Below are 24,403 nucleotides of genomic sequence, written 5' to 3'. Positions count from 1 at the left end.
ATTTCGTCTAATAACCAGTTGGTCTAATACCCATTTCCTTTTCATTAATTTTGCTCAATTAAAAATTTAGTTTAAGTATATATACCAAATGGTATATGGATTAAATGGCTATTGGACCAACTGACTATTAAGATGGAATGGCATTAGACTAAATGACAGTAAACAATGTGGGGAGTAGAACAACTGATGATAGACCAAATGGTAGTAGACAAGTTGGCAATTGGACGGTTGGCATTAGACAAATTGGAAATAAACCAATTTAACAGTATACCCAACTTAAACCTAACCTATATAACCGTAATTTCAAGCGTGAACCTAACCATAGATCTACATCTATATAAATGAAGTAAAGCCTGGAGCAATTTTTTTGCTTGAGCAAATGTTGTGTCACCAGTGAATGAAGTAATATTAGTTAAATTTATGAATGCCATTGGTCTTTTGTCAGAAATATGAGTGATGATGATTGAGATTTTGATATTGATGATGATCATGTTGGGTCATTGTGGTGATTAGGATTTCTGTGTTGATGATACTGATGATGTGATGGGGATGCTGTTCATGATGGTCATGGTGATGATGATGGTGATGATGGTGATGATGATGATGGTGGTGATGGTGGTGATGATGGTGATGGTGGTGGTGATGATGATGGTGATGATGATGATGATTATTATGATGATGAAATGATGATGATGGTGGTGATGGTGGTGATGATGATGATGGTGATGGTGGTGATGATGATGATGGTGGTGGTGATGATGATGATGATGATGGTGATGATGATAAAGGTGATGATTATTATGATGATGAAATGATGATGGTGGTGATGGTGGTGATGATGATAAAGATGATGATGATTATTATGATGATGAAATGATGATGGTGGTGATGATGTTGGTGATGGTGGTGATGATGATGGTAATGGTGATGATGGTGGTGATGATGATGATGATAAAGATGATGATGATGATTATTATGATGATGAAATGATGATGATGATGATTATTATGATGATGATGGTGATGAAGATGACGATGATGATGATGGTGATGATGATAAAGATGATGGTTATAATAATGATGATAATGATGATGATGGTGATGATGATGGTGATGATGGTGATGATGATTATGGTGATGATGGTGACGATGGTGGTGGTGATGATGATAAAGATGATGATGATTATTATAATGATGAAATGATGATGATGCTGATGATTGTGATTATGATGATGGTTGTGGTGATGATAATGATGACGATGGTGTAAATGATAACGATCAGGTGTCATGACAGATGCTCCTGAGAGTAATAATTAATATCTTAGGGGGGAAAGGGTTAGAGTTAGGATTGTAATAGAGTTTTTTGTTCAGAATAATATGAAGGTTTAGGGTTTATTTGGTTTTAGAGGTTAGGGTCTAGGTTTGGCTTAACATGCAGATGACCAGACGGTATTCCTCTTCCAGTATGACATTTTCATGTGAACAGTCATGCATGGGTGGTTAAATGCTTAAACAATAGCAATGTCAGTAAAAGAAAATTGCAAGAAAACGATCAGTCATTCTTTCAGTCGTGAAAGTTTGTGTGGCATAAATATCCATTCAACGATAAAAGCAAACTTAAAGTCAAATACCACTCTAAAAGTGAAGAGAAAGTGATCTACCTTGGATGCAATAGTCAATGAAAAAAATGTTAAATTTCAGTATCTTGGTATAAGATAAAAGAAAATTATCCTTATCCTCCTATCTTCTGCAGGGGTGGTGGCCCTAGGTCGACCACTCCTAGGGCGGTCTTTAACTTCATCAGTAGCCAAATACCGCTGGTTCAAATTTGAAATTGTTGTTGGTGAAACTTGGAAATATTGAGCCACTTGTCTAAATGACTGCCCAGACTGCAACACCATATTGCTCTTGCACGCCCTTGGTTGGAAAGCTTCATCTTGAAAGTGAGTGTTCAAATGATCCATCTCATGATGCATCCCTAAGAATTCAATTCAAATAATAAGAATGGGCATGATAATTAGCATTTGAATGATCCATTTCTTGCAATTTTCTTCTACTGATATCTAACCTTGACCCAAATTATAGTGAAATTTCAAGTTGCTCTCTTGGCATCTTTTTTCCTTTTTTTCTTTGAGCAGACCAAAGGATAGCCTTCATTCCAGTCACCCAAATATAGTTCTGATGCACGAGGCATTTGTGGATGATGTCCGTGTACCTTGTCTTGGCTCTGCAGTCTCTATGTTTGACATGGCTCTACCAGCAAGGCTCAATCCGATAGGGGCAGGGGCAGACATCACCATGTTCATTGTCATGAAAAGGTAAGTCATCACCATCACCAGTCTTATCTAAATTCAGTTATCCGACATTGGAAACCCGCAAATGGTGATTATTTCCATTGTTGGCGGAAGCCAAAAATTTTAGGAGGGGACAACCAAAAAATTTTTGACAAGCAAAAAAAAAAAAAGGTTCTCAACCCAAAAATTTTAGGGGGGACGTAGGAAAATAAATTGACAAGCAAAAAAAAAAAAAAAAAAAGTTCATCAACAACAAATTTAGGGGGGGACCGTTCCTCCCTCCTCAAATTTAGGGGGGGACACGTCCCCCCCCCGCTTCCGCCGCCTATGATTATATCCTGGAATTTTTCAGCTCACTCCTTGTTTCAAGTGTATTTATGTCATTCACCATAAAAGCATGGGCACATAAAAAAGGAGAATACTCATTACCAAAGGTAATGGTTTGGGGGACAACAAAAGAGCTAGAAGCCTTGTAAACACCAACCCCTTTGTAAAAAAGTTTAGCGAATATAGTATGTGTTACAGAATAAAAACAATACACAACGAACAGATGGATGGGAGGGGGGGGGGGGGCAAAAAGAGGCAAAGTAAACAAAGAAGATAAATTCAATATTAAATAAAAAAGCATCATGCAAATATTTCATTTTAATCATTGCCTGACCAAAATAAATTTTCAAAGTTCAAGTTTACCTCAGAAAAATGTTGATTTGAATTAATAGAGAAAAATCAGACAAGCACAATGCTGAAAATTTCATCAATATCGGATTTAAAATAAGAAAGTTATGACATTTCAAAGTTTCGCTTACATTTAACAAAATAGTTATATGAACGAGCCAGTTACATCCAAATGAGAGAATCGATGATGTCACTCATTCACTATTTCTTTTGTTTTTTATTGTTTGAATTATACAATATTTCAATTTTTACAAATTTGATGATTTGGACCTCCTTGCCTGAAGCACAAAATGTTAAATTAATGGAATTCCACATGTTCAGGGAGGTATGAAACTTCATTTCACATGACAATGACAAGAAAATCAAAATATTTCATATAATAAAATACAAAAGAAATAGTGAGTGATGTCATCAGCTCTTCATTTGCATACTGACCGCGATGTGCATATAACTGTTTTGTAAAATGAAGCGAAATTTTAAAATACCATAACTTTCTTATTTTACAATCGATTTGGATGAAATTTTCAGTGTTATGCTTGTTGAATTTTTCTCTTTTTATTCAAATCAACTTTTTGTTGGGGTGGACTTCTCCTTTGACTAAAATCGCAATATATATATTTTCATTTCATCTCCTCCACATCTAAACTGTGATGGGGCATACATTTGCATGTGATCTAGTAATGAATTAGAATAGTAACATTTCATTTAGGGAGACCTACCGAAGATGAATACAGGCTTTTATCAAATCAATTTTCTTCCGTGAATGAACGATGTTGTTGTCGTAACATGCAGATACAGGACTTCGTTGAGAGATTACTTAGACGTGGAATGTGGTCTTTCGGACCGAACTCTCATGGTCATCGTGGCACAGTTACTTGAAGCGGTCTGCTACCTTGGTAACCAGGGCGTTATCCATCGTGACCTCAAGAGCAACAACATTCTCGTTGATTACGAGGAAGGTCAGTAGGTTTCGATTCTGTTGAAAGCACTGCGCACTGTAGGGGGTGCTGCACCAGCCCGAGTTTGCTCAATCTCGAGATTTTATCCCGATCGACCCTCTTTGCGATTTATCTCGAGGTTCAAGAAACCCTGTCTCCACCATCGCAAGAAGAGCGATCTGTGCTCGAGGGAGGCATCGATGCATTATGGTGTGATGCCGTGAATAAATAATCCAGAGTGTGTCTGCATCTGCGAATTAGCCGGATAATTCATAAAATAGCGCGCTATTATGCAAATGATCCCAAGTTGATTTGGGATTGCAGATTGGGATGATTTGCCGCATCAGAAATAGTGCACTAATTTGACAACTCGGGCTGGTGCAGACAGCCCTAATGCAATTTTTCGCTATCTGAATTTCAAAAAATTCTAATAACATTTGAGATAAACATTCCAGCTGGTAAAGTCTTAGTGATCAGAATAGTGGAAGGACTACTGAAATAAAAATTCAGTTTAGTTTGAGCATCCCTGTGGGAATAAAAGCAAATTCAATTTCAAATCGCGATGATTCAAATTCAAATTCAATTCAGTTTTATTAAAATATACTCATCAAAAAGTTCAATTACTAACAATGGGAGTGCACAATCAAAAGCATAAAATATGACAGATAAAATAAACATATAACATGCAGTGACCATTATTAAACTATTAAAAAATCACAAAGAAAAAAAATGTATTTGTTCCAAAATGCATTAACATTATAACAAGAAAGTGAAATTTAAAGTGCAGGTGTATTGATGAAACATCTGTGTAGGGGCATATAATGACACATTGACTGCAACTTGAAGCCAATTTGTACTTTACTCCAACCACAGGGCTTGCTGTGAAGCAAAATTATGATTTTAATATTCCCAATATAATGCCAAATTTCAAATAAAATTAGTTTTACTTCTTGGAACGTTTTTCATTTATATGAAAATTTGCGTCGCATTGGATCAGATAGTGTACGCTGGGCTTAATACCATGTCCTAGGAAAAATGTTAGAAGAGAGAAGTGGCAAATCTTTTTTTTTTTTTTTTTTTTTTTTGTATTTATGTTTTTATTGTAAAACAAAATAATATATACAATAACAACAAAACTTCATAGCTACTGTACTTAAGATATCTACACAAAATATCTACACAACTGATGACAAGACGACACATACACAGGACAAACACGATTCTCTCAGTAGCAAAAAGATAAAGAATAAATAAATAAGTAAATAAATTAATCAATAAATAAAAAATACATAAAGGCATCCAGATTCCAGAATATGGAGAAAACAATAATTTTGTGAGGGATAAGCATTAATCTACATTAAAGGACCACTTCTTGAAATGCAGTGCCAACTTATCATTCTTTTCAGCTATATAGTATTCTGTTTTCTGTTTTACTTTGACAAAGGTTATGAAAGCCTGAAAGTTTAAATCAATTTCTTGAAACTTGCATCTCATAATATAGAATTTAAGACATAAAAATAGGAAATTAATACACATATCATGTTTGCCACCAATATCAAAACCAAAAATGAAACTGATATCAGGATAGACTGTTGTTTCATGAATAATACTATCAATGTAGTCTGTGAGCTTCTTTCTAAATGGTAAGACCTTTTCACATTCACAAAAAATATGTTTTAAAGTTTCAGGGTATTTACCACAAAAATAGCACAGTGGTGATTCACTTCTATCGATTTTAAATAAGAAAGACTTCACTGCAATAGCATTATGAAATAATTTGAAATAAAATGACTTTAACTGGGTCTCTATAGTACATCTGAAATTTCTCTTGTGGACTGCTGGCCAATCAATGTCATTGGAATCCAAACCTAACCATTCTTCCCATTTGCTTTCTATCCTTTCACAAGACACAAATTCTTTACTTTACTTCTCAAGACATCATAAGCATGTTTTGGAACCTTACAAGTTTTTACCAACCGTGATAAAATTGAATCAAACAAGTCTTCTGTTACCTGTTTAGGATCAAGAAACCAGTCTAAATAAATAGCATTCAATAGTGAATCATATTTCCTTCTATCCTCAATGGGAATATCAAAATCCAACACTAACTCCTCAAATGTTTTTACCCTATTGAATCCATAATACAATTGACAGATAGTATGAATACCTCTTTGCTGCCATACTGGATAGTAAAAAAAAGGTCTATGTTTTACACTGACATTTTTGTTCCACCATAAATAGTCTTGTAAATGATATTGATGTAAATTCATGTCTTTCATCATTGCAGACCTATACTCATACCAAATACTTAAAGATGCTGCTATTTGACAGTTTCCTATTCTTCTCAAAACGCAATGAGGTGCCTCAGTTTTCCACAATACCAGATGATCCTCATTAAAAATTTTCAACATTTCTATTTCAATACATTTCCAAGAATTACTATAACTTTCATCAAAAAAAAGTTTTACCCACACCATTTTCTGCGCTTTAGCATACAAAAATGGATCAATCATTTTGAGACCACCTTCTTCATACTGGTTACATAATATACTCCTCTTTACACGGTCATTTCCATTACTCCAAATAAATCGAAACAATAAGCTGTTTAATTTCTTGAAGAAGGTTTTAGGAATATCAATACATAAGACTGAAAATAAATACAAAAGTTGTGGTAGTATAAGTGACTTAATAACTGTTATTTTGCCCAACAAAGAAATACCTCTTTGTCGCCAACAATTAATGGTTTGTTCCATCTTTTTCAATCTTGGAGGAAAATTGAGTTCGTAAAGGGACTTAATTTGTAAAGAAAATGTAACCCCAAGAGCTTTGAATGTTCTAGAATTCCATTTTAATCCTTCCTCCTGGAAGGGGGTTAAACCACTATTCTTTAAACTGCCAACATGAATGGCTTCAGATTTTGCTACATTTATTCTGCATCCTGAGAAGGTAGAAAAATAATGTAAAGCTTCAAATAAATTGAGAAAAGAATCAATATCTCCATTCAAAAAGCATATAGTATCATCTGCAAACAAACTGACCTTTTTCTCCAGGTTCCCTATCTTAATACCCTGTATATCATGATTATCTCTTAATGCTATTGCTAGAGTTTCTATGGCTAAGACAAACAGATAAGGAGAAATAGGGCAACCTTGAAAAATGCCTCTTGACATTGAAATGGGACGAGACAAAAATCCATTGTTAGTCACATAGCTAACTCTGTTATTATAAAATGTTTTCACCCAATTAGTGAAATTCCCTCCAAGATTAAAATACTCCAGCACCTTAAATAAAAATTCATGTTCTACACGATCAAAAGCTTTTTCAAAATCCAACAGCACTATCGAACCTGGAATATCTACAAAATCTGCATACTCAATAATATCAATAATAGTGCGAATATTAGCACTTATATTACGTCCTGCTAAAAAACCCTGTTGATCCGTCTGGATTAGAGAATTCAGCACTTTTTTCAAGCGATTACTCATAATTTTAGCTATCAATTTATAGTCAACATTTAACAGAGATATGGGGCGATAGTTCTTAACATATAAAGGATCTTTACCCTCTTTGGGCAAAAGGGTTATTACTCCATCTCTTTGGGATTGAGAAAGCAAACCATCGGCAAAAGAGAATTCATATGATTTCATCAACATATCTACTATATCATTAAAGAACACAGTATAAAATTCTACAGGTAGGCCATCCAGGCCAGGGGTCTTGTTAACTGCCATAGACTTCAATGTTAACCATATTTCGGCCTTGGTTACTGGAGAATTTAAGCGGGACACATCATTCTGGGACAGTTGTGGAATATCAAGGCCAGAAAGAAATCGGGAAGCTGTTTCAGAATCATCTTTAGAGTAATTAGATGAATAGAGAGACTCAAAAAATAAATGTAATTCCTTAAGAATTTTATCAGTAGCCACCTTAATTTCTCCATTATCCAATTTAAGCTGCCGAATTGTTTTCTTTTCATTATTCCTTTTTTCCAAATTGCAAAAATATTTTGAGCTCTTTTCACCATGCTCCGCCCACTTTATTCTTGACCTCACAATTAAGCCTGCTGTTTCCTTATCAAGGATTTCATTCAAATCCTTTTCTAGACTGGCTAACTCTGCAAATAAATCCTGGTTTTTGTCATTTACATAGTTCTTATTTTGGCATTGTGGAAGTTTCTGTTTAAGTTCTGAGATCTGTGTTAACAAATTGTCTTTAGTTCTATTCCTTTCTTTCTGTTTTCTACTAGAGTATTCAATACAAAAACCACTTATATAACATTTAAATGCATCCCAGATAACATTGGGGTTCTGCTCTGACGACCTATGAATTTCTTTAAATTCTTTGATCCTTTCCTTAATGAAACTACAAAACTCAGCATCATGTCTCAAATAATTGCAATTACATTTCCAATATCCCCTTCCTCGAGGAGGGTGACCCAACAAAAGTGTCATAAAAACAATTGAATGGTCAGAGCATATACCCCCTCGTATATCAGATTCTTTAACCATACTAATCAAGTCACTTGATACAAAAATATAATCAATCCTTGAAAATACAGTAGGACTTTGTTGATGTCTAGTAAAGCCATATTCCCTTTCATGCTCCCTCCTCCAAACATCTACTAGATTAAAGTCTTCTGCATATAAATCAAACATTTCTTTAGCATGAACATTGCTATGATGCTTTTTTGAACCTTTATAATCCATTGGACCCAAAGCTATGTTCAAATCCCCAGCAAATATAATATTAGAGCTACCTAGTTCACATAAGTTTTCAAATACTTCAATAAAAAAGTCTGGGCTATCTTCATTTGGGCCATATGCATTCACCAAAATAAATACTGATTTATCCATTTCAATTTGTAATATGATATATCTTCCATCCTCATCTGAAATACAAGATAAGATCTTCAAATTTAGGGAAGGCTTAAACAATATTGCTACTCCTCTACTTTGGGTAGAAAAACTACAAAAACAAGCTTGGCCCCCCCCCACTGGGTTTTCCAAAAATTTTCATCCCTGGCTTGGGAGTGGGTTTCCTGTAAGAATAAAATATCATACTTTTTCTCATGAAAAAAAGAAAATAACTTTTTCCTCTTGAAATTGTTTTGTAAACCCCTGCAGTTGAAGGTAATGATATCTAAAGCCATTTTACGTGGACTACCAAACACATTTTTTCTCTTACCACTGCACTCTTATCAGAAAACCCATAGTATTCACCTAAAATGCAATTTATCACCAATTCTGGTTGTTGTACATACATATATTCTTTAAGATACATGAGAGACAACATAAAGACATAACAAAAACATGACAGACAGACAACACATACATGAACATTTAACAATGAACACGTAACACCTAACAAAGATCTTGTATGAATGAACAACAAACAAAAACAATATAGTTGTAATCCACTACAAAAATACCGCTCGGACATTGTCATAGCTTTGTAATACCTCACAAATACTGACAAATATAACTTTCTCTTCACAGAGGTAAGCTACCAACTCCCTTAACTTCCCCTACTCTCCTCAAAAGTAAGGAGTGTTTACAAAATGCGTGTACTGAAAAACAAAAACAAAAACGGTTAACCATAGTAATGTCACGACGACTATAATGTCAAAGTGTCTATGATGTCAAAATGTCTATGGAGTAAATAGCTTCAGGGAATTTCCCTCCACATACTTTATCTTGGCGGGATATACGAAGAAAGCCTTCTTTCCTTCTTCTCGCAACTTCTTCAGGTGGGGGAGCAATGCCTTCCTCTCAGCTTGGACTCGGTGGCTTAAGTCATTTCCAACAAAAAGACGTCTGCCTTCATAAGTGAAATCCTTCTTGAATACCCCTACGCAGGTCTTGAATACTTTCTCTTTCTCCTGATAGGAAGAGAAGCACACATGGATTGGTCTGTCCTTGACCTTTCCATCTGCACCTGATTGCTGTGGACGGGGTCCTGTTGGTGTACGGTGAGCCCTTTCAATGCCGACTCCAGCAAGACTTGGATCTACCTTGCTCAAAAAGCCAAGCAGGAACTTCTTGCACCCTCCATCACCCTCCTTGCCTTCTGGAATGTTGAAAAATACTACGTTATTACGCCTAGATCTGTTCTCTAGATCGTCAACTTTCTCCCAACATCTCGCCAGCTCCTTCTCTAGTGCTTTCACCTTCTCATCACAATCCGCTACATGAAATTCTAACTCTTCTCTCACCTCTGACATCTGCACCCGCAGCGAATCGAAGCGTTTCTCGAGCCTTAGTTCATAGGCTTGAAACCAGGCAGGCGCCCGGCTCTCCTCAGCACCGACGATTTCGGCGTGTAAGGTCGCCGCATTACCGCTGCCAACTTCGGCACTCATGGCATTCGAAACATGCATTGAATTCTCCTTAAACAACTTATTTTTGGAGTTACCTTGTGCCTTGGTTGGAGTGTCCTGACGTTTTTGTTTCTTTGACATTGTAGAGGCTTGAAAACCGAAGAGAAATGTAGATCAAATTACTTAATTTGTGAGGTATAAACTTAGCGTGGTGCTTACTACGTAGCCGCCATGACAGTCCCCTCGAGAAGTGGCAAATCTTCCACTGTTGGGACACTCTTTGCATACAAGTCCCGCCTTTGTTCTGTGAGTTGTGTTCACACCAGTGTAGTAAGTCGCTATTGCTCAGACTGCTAGTAACTGCTTTCTGAAGTCAAGATAAGGGTTTAAGCACAAGCAAAGGTTATACATACAGAATAAAGCAATTGCTAAGGCTTGATTCTTTGCTTCTTGGCTGGCAATTGCTTGAGTTTGAGCATCTGACCCATTGCTGATGATGATAAGGAGGAGGAGGATAATGATCATGATGATGCAGAGCTGCCAAGTAGTACGATTTTTCCGTATTTCATACGGAAATCAATTTAAAATACGGCAGTACGCTTTTTCATGATAAAATACGGGAAAAAACAAATTAGAGAAGAAAAGATATTCCGTGTGTTGCTGCCCTCTACGTTCAATGAGTTATGCTTTCATCAAGGCTTTTCGATTAGAATTTTCGATATCCTGGCGAATCAATGCGGATGACAAGTTCCAAGCGCACGCATGTAGTTTACGTTTACAAGCGCAAAGCAGCGGCTCAAATCGCGATATTTTGCGACTGGTAAATACGTCTGTAAGGATGATGACGTCATCCAAGATGGCAACTTACGTTGACCGACGGAAGGATCGAAGATGACGATGTTTCGATCATAATTTGAAATGAATTAGCAGTAACTGCGGTCTAAGGTACGATATTTCTGAATTTCATACATTTTTCCGTAAATATGGATGCAATTTCTTTTTCATAATGTGATATTTTATGATTTTATGTGCAAAAAACGATCGAAAAAAAACAGGTTTCCGTCGAATGTTAGATCTAACGTTACTGCTAATACGTTGTCTGTACGTACGGGCCTCCAAATTCTTCAGTCTATGTATGGGTGAGTCAGCCAACGCAGTTCAGCGGAACAACCAAAATCTAGACTGAAGCTTTCGGTCTCGTGTGCGACGGTGTGGGGCGCAAAATAATGTAAGAAGTGATCGAACTTTGCCATTATGCATGCATATTTATCTCATGGTAAAAATACGGATTTTTTTGTCAAAATACTGATTTTGGGGGATAAGAATACTGAAAATGCAAAATAAAACTTGGCAGCTCATGTATGAAGTTATTAGAAGTAATCATAAAAGTGAAAATCATGATAATGCTAATGATAATTTATTTTTCATGATAAATATGATATCGAAGAGTAATGATATGAAAATGATCATGAGTATCGTGCTTAGCATAACAAAGCAATGTCTTAAATTGCTTTACAGATATAGGTCTTATAACAATTATTTTCATAAAAACTGAATTTGAATCTCAAGCTGAAAATGTTTTTTTGTCTCTGATTAGCCTTTCTATTGTGGCTCAGTGGCACTACATCTATCATTAAAACTATATGATTGGGTGACCATAATTTGCGCACATTGTAAAATTCACCATGAAGTTGATATTCAATAAAAAATATCTCACATCTCACACAAAATTTCTTCAATGAATACCAAACTGAAGGCAAATCCTGGAGTCAGAATCACTCTACGGAATTCTTAAGTAGGTCAAGGGTTTCGCTGGTATTGCGATCTCAAAATTCTATGGCGATCAACTAGTGCAAGCTCGGATAAAAAAAGTGTCATAAAAAAGTGTGACCTTAATTTGTGCATGATCATTTTGCCAAGCTTTAAAACGAATCAAACAGATAGAAGTAAGATAATGGTAACAGATGGAGGTTAAAATGCCATACAATTTGTTGGTATCACATTTTACTTGCTTGTTTGACGATCTCTGCTCTCAAAATGGTGATTTCTTGATGCCTGTTGAGAAGTTCGATATTCTCGGAATGGATAGTTTGTCCATATTTTCACAAATAGAGATCTTATCCTAGAGAATATTACTAAATTGGGTAATTTTAGGTCGCTTTTTTCCGTTTGGTTATTGACAGATTTTCAAGATATTCATTACTTTTTGAGCTATGCGACAGTGCGCAGAATAAGGTAATGCGTGAAATATGGTCACACCACTATACCCCTAATACAGGAACCAATACAGTTGTGCCCACAAGTTAGCAAACCCCACCAGAAAATGCACTCCTTCACGCTGAGTGTTGAATGGAGACAACAATACTGCAATGCACACAAGCCCAGAGATAAAAACTTTATATTATCACCCGACTTCACAATTGAATACCTCAAAGATGTCATAACTTGAATATATATTTCCATTTTCTGATGGGATTCACTAACTTTTTGGCACCACTGTTTATATTTCAGGAGGGGTATAGCGGCCCTGATTTTGTCTTCCTCATTAAAAAAAGTGGTCTGCACCTGGCAGCTTCCGATGAAAGATTGTGGTATAAGATTGCAACAGTACTTATCATAATCTGGTGTAAAAGTATAAACAAAATCTTAGTGCATGGGGCTCTGCCTGAAAGAAAAAGGAGAAGAAACACATATTTTACTTGTTTTAAGATAATTTCATGACCAAAAGTCGCTCATGATGTAGATGAAGACAAATGAATCTTTTAACAAAGCAAAATGACCCAGAATTGGCAAATTAAACAATTTAAACTGAAAACTGACCTGCCGTGTCACGCTCCCTCTCTCATCCTGTCAAAGTCGCTACTCCAGGAGGAACGCCTTGTTTACTGTCGGCTTACTGAACCTCATTTGTCCAGTAGTGGTGAAAAGCAAAGACACAATTCAGGTTTCGTCGCGAGGTTCGGGGGGGGGGGGGGCAGTCAAATATATTGCTGTACACATGCGTGAACAAAAAAACATGTTTAAAAAGGTTTGTTTCTGTTTTGGACATGAGCCGCACACACACTCGTTAAGGGTATAAAGAACACCAATTTTTCTAAAAAGGGGTAGTTTTGAAAGACTGGTGAATGGTCAATCGCAGGGTCAAACGTAAATAGGGTATTTTTTTGTCGAGACTAGCCAAATGTGATTGGGTATTTTTTTTCTTCAAACTTTTTCCCCGGGGTCATATGCTGGCGACAACTTGTTTAAGAGCCAAAATGTGTAAATAAAGCCCGTGAAAAACTTGTTTAGGGGGTTATACATGTATTGCACACAGAGAAAAACTTTTTAGGGGGTGTTTGAAGATAATTTTATTTCAAAAGTCTTGGAAAGAGTTGTAGCCCAGCGTCTTCAAGATTATATGGAACAGAATGATCTTTGTGAACCGCTCCAGTCAGCTTATAAGAAGCATCATAGCACTGAATCTGCCCTTGTCAAAGTTCACAATGATATCATTCAAGCACTTGACCAGAAGCAGGCTGTCTTCTTGGTCCTTCTCGACATGTCGGCAGCCTTCGACACTATCGACAAAGATATTCTAATCAGAAGGTTCTGTTCGATAGGCTTGACTGGATCTGCACTCGCATGGATTTCTTCGTATCTAAGCAACCGCTCGCAGATTGTTAGCATCGGCGATTGTGCGTCATCTGAAGCTGAACTTCCGTACGGAGTGCCGCAAGGATCCGTCCTGGGCCCATCATTCTTCAGTATTTATGCAAGCCCTCTTGCCAAGATTGCAAGATTACACGGCATCAGCATACATCTTTACGCAGATGACACCCAGCTCTACACACCGTTCGATCCATCGGATCCTTTAAGTGAGGCCTCTTCTAGACGTAAACTTGAAGCTTGTATTGATGATATGAGGGCATGGATGACAAAGAATAAACTGAAACTGAATGATGATAAGAGTGAATTTATGATTTTTGCCTCTAAAAGCCTGTGTGCTAAGGTCCGTAGTAAGTCAATACGCATTGGGTGTGTTGAAGTACAATCTGTGTCCAGTTGTAGGAATCTCGGTGTTCATTTTAACTCTGAGCTGTCAATGTCATCACACATCACAGCTACTTGCCAATCAGTATACTTACAATTACGTAATATTCATAGCATAAAAAAAATCTCTGTCATCTAGTTGCAGCTTCTGTGATTCACTCATATGTAATATCTCGTATTGATTATGGAAATGCTTTATTGTTTAAGATCACATCGTATCAACTTGCCAAGCTGCAACGTGCTCAAAATTCTGCTGCTCGGGTCCTCAGTGGAACATCTCGTTTCACCCATATCACTCCAATTCTCAAAAATCTTCACTGGTTACCGGTATCTAAAAGAATAGAATTCAAAATCCTACTCCACACATGGAAAACATTGCATGGTCAGTCTCCTTTATACCTTCAAAATCTAATCTCTGAATACATTCCCGTAAGAAATCTCTGATCCTCTACTAATAAACAGCTAAATGTACAAAGAACGAATTTAACTCTGGGAGAAAAGGCATTCGCCTCATCAGCTCCATCTCTCTGGAATGCTCTTCCACTGACGATCCGATCAGCAGAATCACTTGAAGCATTTAAAAAATACCTAAAATCTTATCTGTTTTCTTCTTATTTTTGTTAAATATTGTTAGCTAATTTCATTTATTCATGCACCCATACATATGCAATTATTTTATCTGTAATTCCCAATCCCTCTGCGCCTCGGAATAGTTCACTAGATAGATGGCGCATAATAAATGCTGTGTTTATTATTAATTTGGTCACGTGTGTGTACAGTAATACATTTGACTGCCCTCCCCCCCTCGGCGAGGTTTTCGTCATGGATTAGTATGCACCGAACGTTAAAACAGAGGGCAGTGGGTTCAAATCCCAGCCATGGCACAGTTTCCTTCAGCACCCACTCAACTGGCGACAGGGCAATTCCACAGGTTGGTGGACATGAGCTTAAAAATTCAAATTCAATATTTTCTTGAATTTTTTAATACTTTAAGTCCTTCATACATGATAGTTTCAGGAACAAGAAATAAAAAGTTTATTTTCATATGTATACTTTGGAAAAAAAATGGTCAAAAGTTGTGCTTCCATTGTGTACCAAAATACAAGAAAAATAGTGAAAAATTAAATATGCCTTATTACCATTTTGTTGTTGCAACAACATACCACTTTATATATTTCTGAAGTTTAGAAGAGTCAAATTACTTAAAATACACAACCGCTTTTCAAGTAAATTTGTAGTACTCATTCAAAAATAAATATTGCAACCTGTTCAGGTGATGTAACGTGAGTAACCGAAAAAACTGACTTTGTTTTCTGAGAGAAAAATTCTTCACAGTTAATTGGTGGGATTTTAAATTCTCTTCCTTCAAACAATCTTTGACACAGTGATGACTATCAAAATCATTAAAAAGTACAATTTTTTTTATAAAATTGATGAAGAAAAACTGTAACGTGAGTAACTTTGTAACGTGAGTAACCATCATGTAATGTGAGTAACCAGTAAAAATTATTCAGTTCGGTAACATTTTCTGTGGGATGTCAAGTTTTAAGTCTCATGGTTAGTTGTGAAGTTATTTTTGATTAATTAAAAGCAAAATGAGGGTACATCTCTTTGATGCGACTCTTTGTTCATCAAAATATCAGTGGTCATACAATCACACAAAAAAATTGAATATTAGTAGAAGTATTCACAATGCGAGAGTGCATTAGTAAGACTTGGTTTTGATTAACCAAACTTTAAAGAGTGTTTGAACAACACATTGAATGCCCTTACCTGTAACCCTATCTAGGCCGGGGTATTTTGGGAGTTGATATGGCCCGGGGGGGTTGGGGAGGGGGGGGGGGGGCTCCCAGGCCCCCCTTGAGATCTCGGCCATTGGCCGCACGATCACGCCAAAAATTTGCATGCAGGTTGTCTTGGACATAATCTACAATACTATACAGTAATTTATTTCATGCAAATTGGTATTAAGCGATTATGCTAATTTATGCATAATTAGTAAGCGAAATCATACTTTTCCCTCCTACTCCCTAATAAAGCTCCAATTGTTCCAATTTTTGGTATAAAATCTCTTTTAGATGTTCCTAGCAATGAATTTTACACACATTATTGAATTTTTAATGACATATGTGTTGTTAACCATACATGGACAAAATGTAACGTGAGTAACCGTAATGTGAGTAACCATATTATCTGCACCCCAAGTAAAAACCATGTGTTCTTTATTTTTTTAATTATATACAAAGTTTGTCTCCCTAATATACTTCTTTGAAATGGATATAATCAACTTTCATAAAAGCCTTGTATGAGGAGACTTTTCACTTATGTTGACTTCATTTTATGCATGTCCAAATCATGTAACGTGAGTAACCGACACATTCCAAAGATTTGCCAGGAGCATAATAGAATTTCCCAAGTTTTGTTTTTATACGAAGGATAGTCAGACTGTGTACTTTGTTGTGATAAGGAGATGTTTAGTTCCTATCAATAATAATGGAGTTACAGCTCCAAGTATGAGTCAAGGTGTCTCCAAATGTAACGTGAGTAACCGTGGAATAGCCCTACACATGACCCAAGTGAGGTAAGTGGATACCTGGCAGGAATTACTTCCTTGCAATGCTTGTGCCCTGGAAATGGCCACCAGGCTATAGCCAGGGTAATAATGTCCAAGTCCTGAGGAAGCGCATAGAGATTTCATACCATAATGTGATATGCGTTATACATGAGCTGTTATTATATTTATTTTTAGTTTCTGGAGCATCCCCTCATGTTGTGGTAGCTGACTTTGGATGCGCGCTTTCCCTGCGTGGACGAAATCTGATGGATTCCGTGAGTGTCGATGACAGGAATAGGCAAGGCAATTCAGCACTAATGGCACCAGAGGTGAGTATAAATATCTGTCCAGCTTTGGCAAAAGGAAGCAAGCGACACATCAGTCAAATTTGATTTATTGTTGTTTCTGAATCACCCATTTTACGTTGCACGTTCAGGCAAAATTTGGGGAAGAAATTATCATTCTATGGAAAGATATTGAAAATATGCTGTTAAATTGCATTGATGATGTAAATGATGAACACACATTGCTCATTTACAACAAGTGATACTTTTGTAACTTGCTTCCTTTTGCCGAGTACGACAGTATTGTCTTTGAGTAAAGTGTCTGCCTGTCAAATCAATGTCGTGGGTTCAAGTCCCCTCCCCCTTCCCGGCGGATGACTAAAGCCTCTGTTGAGTGTAACCATGTCCCTCCCCTGTTCCATAGATGTAGGCTATGTTACAGTGGAATCCACTTCATCTCTCAGATAGGACGTTAAATGGTTGCCCCTTGTAGAGGAGAGTCATCACCAACGAACGTAGAGGGCAGCAACACTTTGCAGTATGGCTTTCAGGAAGGTCCACTCGATACGCGCATACAATTGAAGTGCGCGCACAATTTGGTAGGCATGCCAACGAAACCACGAACCGACACTACACTCAGGGATTACTAGCAAAATAGAGATAAACTAAAAGATTATGACAACACTAGATTCAAATAATCGAAAAATAAAAATACACCAATGGAATGATAATGTATCTTATGTTGAAAAGTAAAATTATTAATAAATCATTGTCTTAATCTTTTTAATTTTCAGTAAACAGGATGAATTCTGTCATTAAATAAACCAATCTGCCAATTTCACCCCGATTTTGCCAAGCCCATTTAAGCTCCGCCCCTCACTCAGAGAACCATTATAGTAGATTGTAGAGTTGATTTTTTTTTCATTTCCTCATTTTCGACATTTTTGTTAGAAAAGTTCTTACATCAAATATCATGCTTAAAAATATTAACTATTCATATCTGTATTTTTCCTAAAATATTACGTGGTGATGATTATTATTTTATGACTTTTCATATCATGTATGAAAACAAAGATATGTGAGGTTGATACTTTCTTTATTTCAATTTCGCTGCACCACATCAATGCGCCTAGCTACACAATCCTGAGCCATGGTTGTTTGACAGTGCATATGCGCCGGGCGGCGTCCCGGCAGGTTTTGGCCGGTTTACCGGTTGGTGGTATCTGAAATTCTGCATGCATGATAAATTGGTGTAAAATTATAGAATGAAAATAGTACTTGTGACATAGACCTTCGTTTCTTGATAGTTCATAATCGGTACCCGTCAGAGCATGGCCCGATACTTAACCGGATAATTTCAGTCTAATATTGCTAGGTCTAACAATGGACTAGATCTAGGGCTTTGCTTTGCTATAGCTCGTGTAGGTGCCGTATTCTCCGCTTGATGGATTGAAAAAGCTGGGTCGGATTTGTGGATATTACATACTGTATTCCTATTTGTAGACTCCAGTCTACACTGGGAGTTAAAATCAAGATTCTAACCTTGACCATTTATCGTTGCTCAACTGCCTTAGTGCCACAACGGTGACAGACCAAGTCCATATCTTTCGAGTCCATATCTAGCTTTGTCAAGTTGCTTCGAGCATGCGGCCAGCACTTTTGTTCGAGTACGTGCACGTACCTATATGTGACCGGGGGAGTTTCGGCGCTGTCAGGACAGAAGATCAAGATCTTGGTTGGTATAGTTTTGGTAGGGGCAGCGAAATTAAGCAGAAGAATGGTAAATACAATGTTACCAGACTATGTATTTTTATTGATGTGCAAACTACAAAACTCATGATTACTTTGTGTCTTACTTTTTTAGCAAAATGAATTACCATTCTTAAAATTATATTTAACATTCTTTATTGGAGTTTTCATTATCCATGAAAAATAATAAATTTGAACAAATGAAAAAAAAATCAACTCTACAATCTACCCCAATGGTTCTCTGAGTGAGGGGTGGAGTTTAAACTAGTCACAAAATCTGAGCGGAGTGGACCTTCCTAATAGCAACATGCTTGTATGTTGCTGCCCTCTACATTCATTGGTCATCACCTATGCATGTTAAGAACCCACTGCACTATTTGTATAAAAGTATTCCCCCAGTCAATAGCGATTACCGTAAGTTTGCTTTCGCCTCCCAGCCACAGGTGATGCCAAAGAAATAAAATAATAATATTAACGATTCTCAAAAGTGGTTTCAATTGTACCATGGTACAAAACTATTGACTATGCAGATTTTTGTACATAATTAAACCTATTTTATCGCGTACACTAAGCAATTCCAGTTAAATGCACACTTTCGGCAAAGGGTGCTAAAAGGAAGCATGAGAAATCTGTATGGTCCTTGGTTTTGTAGCAAGGTAAACCTAAAACCTCTTTTGGGGTTACGGGCCATTAGGTTCAAGTAATCGTAGAGTGTCTTGATTGGGGCTCATGTGTGTAATTGTTAAAAATATACATTTTGTCACTCTATTTGGACTTACCAGTTGGCTCACACTACTATATCCAAAGAAATCTAACATGTCAAAAGTCCTTTATTCTACTTTCATTGTTTCTATACATAGAAACAATGAAAGTAGTATAAAGAACTTTTGACATATTGTTTTACATGGCAGGGCCCACTTGAAGCGTAGTCTTATGATCGTTTAGGCAACCCTGGGTAAATGTAATGTTACTGCTATTATTATTATGAATGAAATATTGGCAATGTCTCTAACAATATCAGTATGCAAATGGTGCATGCACATGAGTTCATAATGCGATCTATCCTCTCTCAATTTGAGGCTCTGTTCAATCCAGAACTCAGCAACAACTGTTCGCATAATGGACGAATGAAGATGTGCATCATTTGTTTTATACGACTCTTCTAGATTGTGTTATTTGACAAAATAGAAAGAAAAGAAAAGATGAAATTAGAATATATTTTACCCCAGTATTTGCCTTTGTCTGGCAACTTCTCTGATATTGATAATATGATTATTTCCCCCCAGGTATGAAAGCAGTTATTATCATTTGTTTGGCATCACCTGTGCCTAGGAGGTGAAAAGCGAACTGAATCAGTATGACCGGCACGTCTCCTGATTCAACTGATGCGGGGGGAGTGCAGGTGGACTACTACACCGGGGTTTCCCCCTACTCTTATACGAATAGTGCAGGGGGTTCTTAACGTGCAAAGGTTAACATGCAAAGGTGGTGACTCTCCTCTACACATTTAACGTCCTATCTGAGGGATGGGGTGTTTTCCATTGTAACATAGCCTGCATCTCTGTAACGTGGGAGAGACGTGTGCACACAATGCACTGGCTTCAGTCATCCACCCAGGTACACACTCAGGCAGAGAGCTCACCGTGCAATAGAAAAATTAAAAATGCACAGTTGCAGTGTAATGGAAAATAAAATATGCATGCAGCACAAAATGGATCAAATGTTAAATGGCTTTCAACCAATCAAATTACAAGAATCTTTCCGCGAGTTGTATGATAATGATGACTACATTAGGAATTTCAGATAATGTAAATAAGCATCATATTCATAACAATAATGATAGTAACAGTGATAATGATTTAAAAACAAGGATTATGATAATAATAATGATGAATATGACTACTATTATTAAACACGACAATAATAATAATGACAGCAATAAAAGTAATAACTAGTTTGTATTTTTTCAACACCAGTATTTCTTTACTTTGAATTCACAATTACAATATTATCACCCATACAAGACATTTTAGCTGGTAATTTACAAAACAGTATTGCCGTAGATTTCATAAATAGCGAGAATGGACAGGAATATTATTTGTAGTTTCTTCGGTCTCTATACGCGTACTGACTTTGCATGCAAAGACGAGGCAAAGACATTGTATTTTCCCTTGTCTCACATCCGGGCATCTGAAGACACAGAGAAAGAGATAAGCATTATTTTGATCCACACAGCACAAAAAAACAATGTCAAACAAGATGAGACAAACACTCCGACGTCACAATGGTAAAGCTTAGAGATACAGCCTGCTCAACATGAAAAATAGAATCACATTTGGAAGGGTAAAATAACTTATTTTTCATTATTTTACTCCAGGGCCCCATCTTACAAAGAGTTTTGATTGATCCAATCAATCATAACTATGGACGGCAGCAGCGTCAACAACTAAAATGCTTGTTGGTCCAATTTTTTTTTTAGATATGAATGTATATCCCTAAATTCATATAGATTTTCTGACAATTTGTTGTGTTCTCCTTTGTTCATAAAGGACATTTGACAAATTTCCTGTTGAAGAAATTATGACACCGATGGATTTCCATAGAGTTACGATTGATTGGATCAATCGTAACTCTTTGTAAGACGGGGCCCTGTTGTCTGATTTGGATAATGATAAAAATGCTGACTAGCTCTTTTTTGAGAAGTATCAAATATATTGCCCTCGTTTAAAGACTCTGGCCAATATGATTCTATTGCAGGCAATATATTTTATGTTCCCCTCAAGGCCAGTCAATATTGTATAAACAAGTCTCCACAATAATTTATTTTAGTGGCCCAATCGGTCCACGAAAAAAATCATCAATTTCATATTCTTGGTGGACGTAAAGCAAATTTGGCGGCCCTAAACAATGATAATATTAACATTTCTTAAAAACTTTGGTAGCCCGACCAGGCCATTAAGTGTGGGCTTTTACAGAATTTCGGTGGCCCGACTCTTATTTTTGGTTGCCCCAAGCAACTGCTACTGTTGAGCCCTGTATTGTGTATTTCTTGGAAGACAGAATTAAATAATCATAAAAACAATATCTAAATGTCATTATGATATCATAAAAAACTCCTATATTTTTTGCAAAATTGCATTTAGGTTAAAAAAGGATACCGTGACAGTTGCCTCTGTTACCACGACTACCTTAAGGCAGATGTTTGGGCAGTTGGAGCTATCATCTATGAAGTTTGTGGTCAGAAAAACCCATTTTACTGTGATCGATTGAACAACGATGGTCATGAATCTGGCAATCTTCCCCAACTGCAAAGTCAAGCTGTGGGACTGAAGATAGTAACCGAACTTCTCTTAGAAAAAGATCCAAAGCAAGTGAGTAGGAAAGAGAAGAAGGAGCGGGGGGGGGGGGTAATCATGTTCTTATGTGATCATATTCCAAATAATTTAATGGTCAACTTGCACCGGCCGCACAGAAACATAGTTAGCCCAAGCAGAGCCTTTAGAGCAGGTGTGATGTCAAACGTTGATTCAAGATGGAAATAAAAGGTTGTTGTGACATCACGCGCACATTTCATAAAATATTTTATTTATTATGATATGAATGGTGTTTTTGTGAATAATAAGTAGTCGTTTTCAAAGTCAGCACTGCTGCTATATTGAATCGCGTAATGCAGGCGAGACTGCCAAAGACACTCCACTTGTTTGTGAATAATTATTTTACAGCCATTTTCAAAGTCAGCACTGCTGCTTTATTGAATCGTGAACGGAGGTGAGACTGCCAGAGATGCTCCACTTGTTTTATATGTCCAGGATTTATTCAAAATCTAATCTTTTTATTGATATGCACTGGTGGGGGGAGGGGTGTAGCATCAAAAGATCCAAAAGGTATGCATGTTATTTACAATCAATCGTAACTTTTTGTTCATAGATTCCTACAGATCAACAGTTACGCTTAATTGTATTGTTGTGTTGTCGTTGGATCTTGTTGCTCTTTAACTTTCAACCAGACTTAAATGAGACAAGCACTGCAGGATGTACAGTTCATATTTACATAAATTATTTAAAGATGATTACTTGATGATGATGACAAATACATGAGTAAGTCTGATGGTGACTATACTCTGAAGATGAAGATGATATAAATGCTGCAAACTGATGTAGTATACTTTTCTGTAGCTCTAAACTCCAATCTCTTTTCTGTAAACCAATCTGCAATCTAATTTGGGTTCAGAAGTGAACCCCTTTTATATCGGTCAGGTCTAGACTCTTTACAACCAAACAGTTGTTGGTTAACCTTGGGCGCTTGACCAAAAATGATCTGTTCCTCATAACTATACTCTGAATTGGGGAAGTTGACCTTTTAGGGAGAACATGAAATGTAGTGAATAAGAAACCCATAAAATTTGTGTGCATCAGAAGTTTAGCTGGAAGAAGAATGAGTAATACTTTCTTAAGAAAGTTGGAGTCGGTATACATCCTGTAGAAGTATTGAACAAGTATCGATTATGTATTGATGTATTATTGAAAATGTGAGATATGTCTTATCATCACATAACAGTATGATCGATAGTATCTCTTACGTTACACCCTCAAATTTGTATCTGAGTGAAACTCCGAAAATGTTCAACTATAATACACATGCATGCAAGTGTCACGGTATTGCAGTTCTAACTCTTGCCTCATAATCAGGGGGGGGGGGGTAAATTGCCAATTGCCAATCTACTGCCAACTCATCCACTCACCACATGGTCTACTTTCATTTAGTCTAATGCCATTCTGTCCATCAAAATTCTTTACAACAACCATTTGGTCCAGTCATCGCTCTGTCTAATCACTGTTTCGTCTATGACCATTTTATCTCATAACCAGTTGGTCTAATATTATTTCATTTTCATTCATTTTGCACAATGAACACTAGCCCAATTAGACCAATTGGACAAATTGGCATTAGACAAATCAGAGAGAAACCATCAGAGGGTTGTGTGTTTGAATCCCACCATGGCCTAGCATCCTTTGGCTAGGCCAGGTGTTAAATGGGTACCTGGTAGGATGCAATAGCGTATGTGGAACTCTTGTTGGAATGCTCCCAAGGGAATGGAGAAAGTGCGTAGATTGTGTGTGGGCATGACAAGATCCGATGACTTGGGTAATGATAATTACTCTGTAAAGAAGCGATTAGAAGCACAAGGTATTATGCGTTATGTAGATGTAAATATTATTATTTTCATTATTATAATATTTATTATTATTGTTCATATTGTTATTGTCATTATTGATATTATTGTTATCATAATTATTATTATTAATTCAATTCAATTCAAATCTATTCACCATATAAAAATATTCAAATACGATGCAAAATAACATATATAAATGTATACAAATACATGTAGCAACAAATAAATACAATTTATACATTCTTATAAGTGATCACCATATGGTAAGAGGCAACCAAAAAGCTTAAAATCTTAAAGTCAAATAGATCTATGTAATTATTGTACACATTCACACATCATACATAGAATTACCCAAACTTACGCACATCCATGATACATATCACTCA

General features: G+C 36.6%; 1 protein-coding gene across 3 annotated transcripts in view; it reads left to right on the top strand.

Moving 5' to 3' along the window:
• LOC121427153 (serine/threonine-protein kinase PINK1, mitochondrial-like) overlaps positions 1–24,403 on the top strand; it is a 32,372-nt gene that overhangs the window by 3,115 nt on the left and 4,854 nt on the right. The window contains exons 4-7 of one of the 3 annotated variants that reach the window (XM_041623402.1): positions 2,135–2,317; positions 3,761–3,927; positions 17,004–17,137; positions 21,985–22,212. In XM_041623402.1, coding sequence (XP_041479336.1) covers positions 2,135–2,317; positions 3,761–3,927; positions 17,004–17,137; positions 21,985–22,212 — 712 coding nt within the window. The remainder of the gene's footprint in view (positions 1–2,134; positions 2,318–3,760; positions 3,928–17,003; positions 17,138–21,984; positions 22,213–24,403) is intronic. The other 2 variants (XM_041623403.1, XM_041623404.1) reach the window with 2 other exon arrangements.

Source organism: Lytechinus variegatus, chromosome 14 (genome assembly GCF_018143015.1).
Source record: "Lytechinus variegatus isolate NC3 chromosome 14, Lvar_3.0, whole genome shotgun sequence".
NCBI classification, from domain to species: Eukaryota; Metazoa; Echinodermata; class Echinoidea; order Temnopleuroida; family Toxopneustidae; genus Lytechinus; species Lytechinus variegatus.
This window is presented reverse-complemented; position numbering and strand designations above follow the sequence as displayed.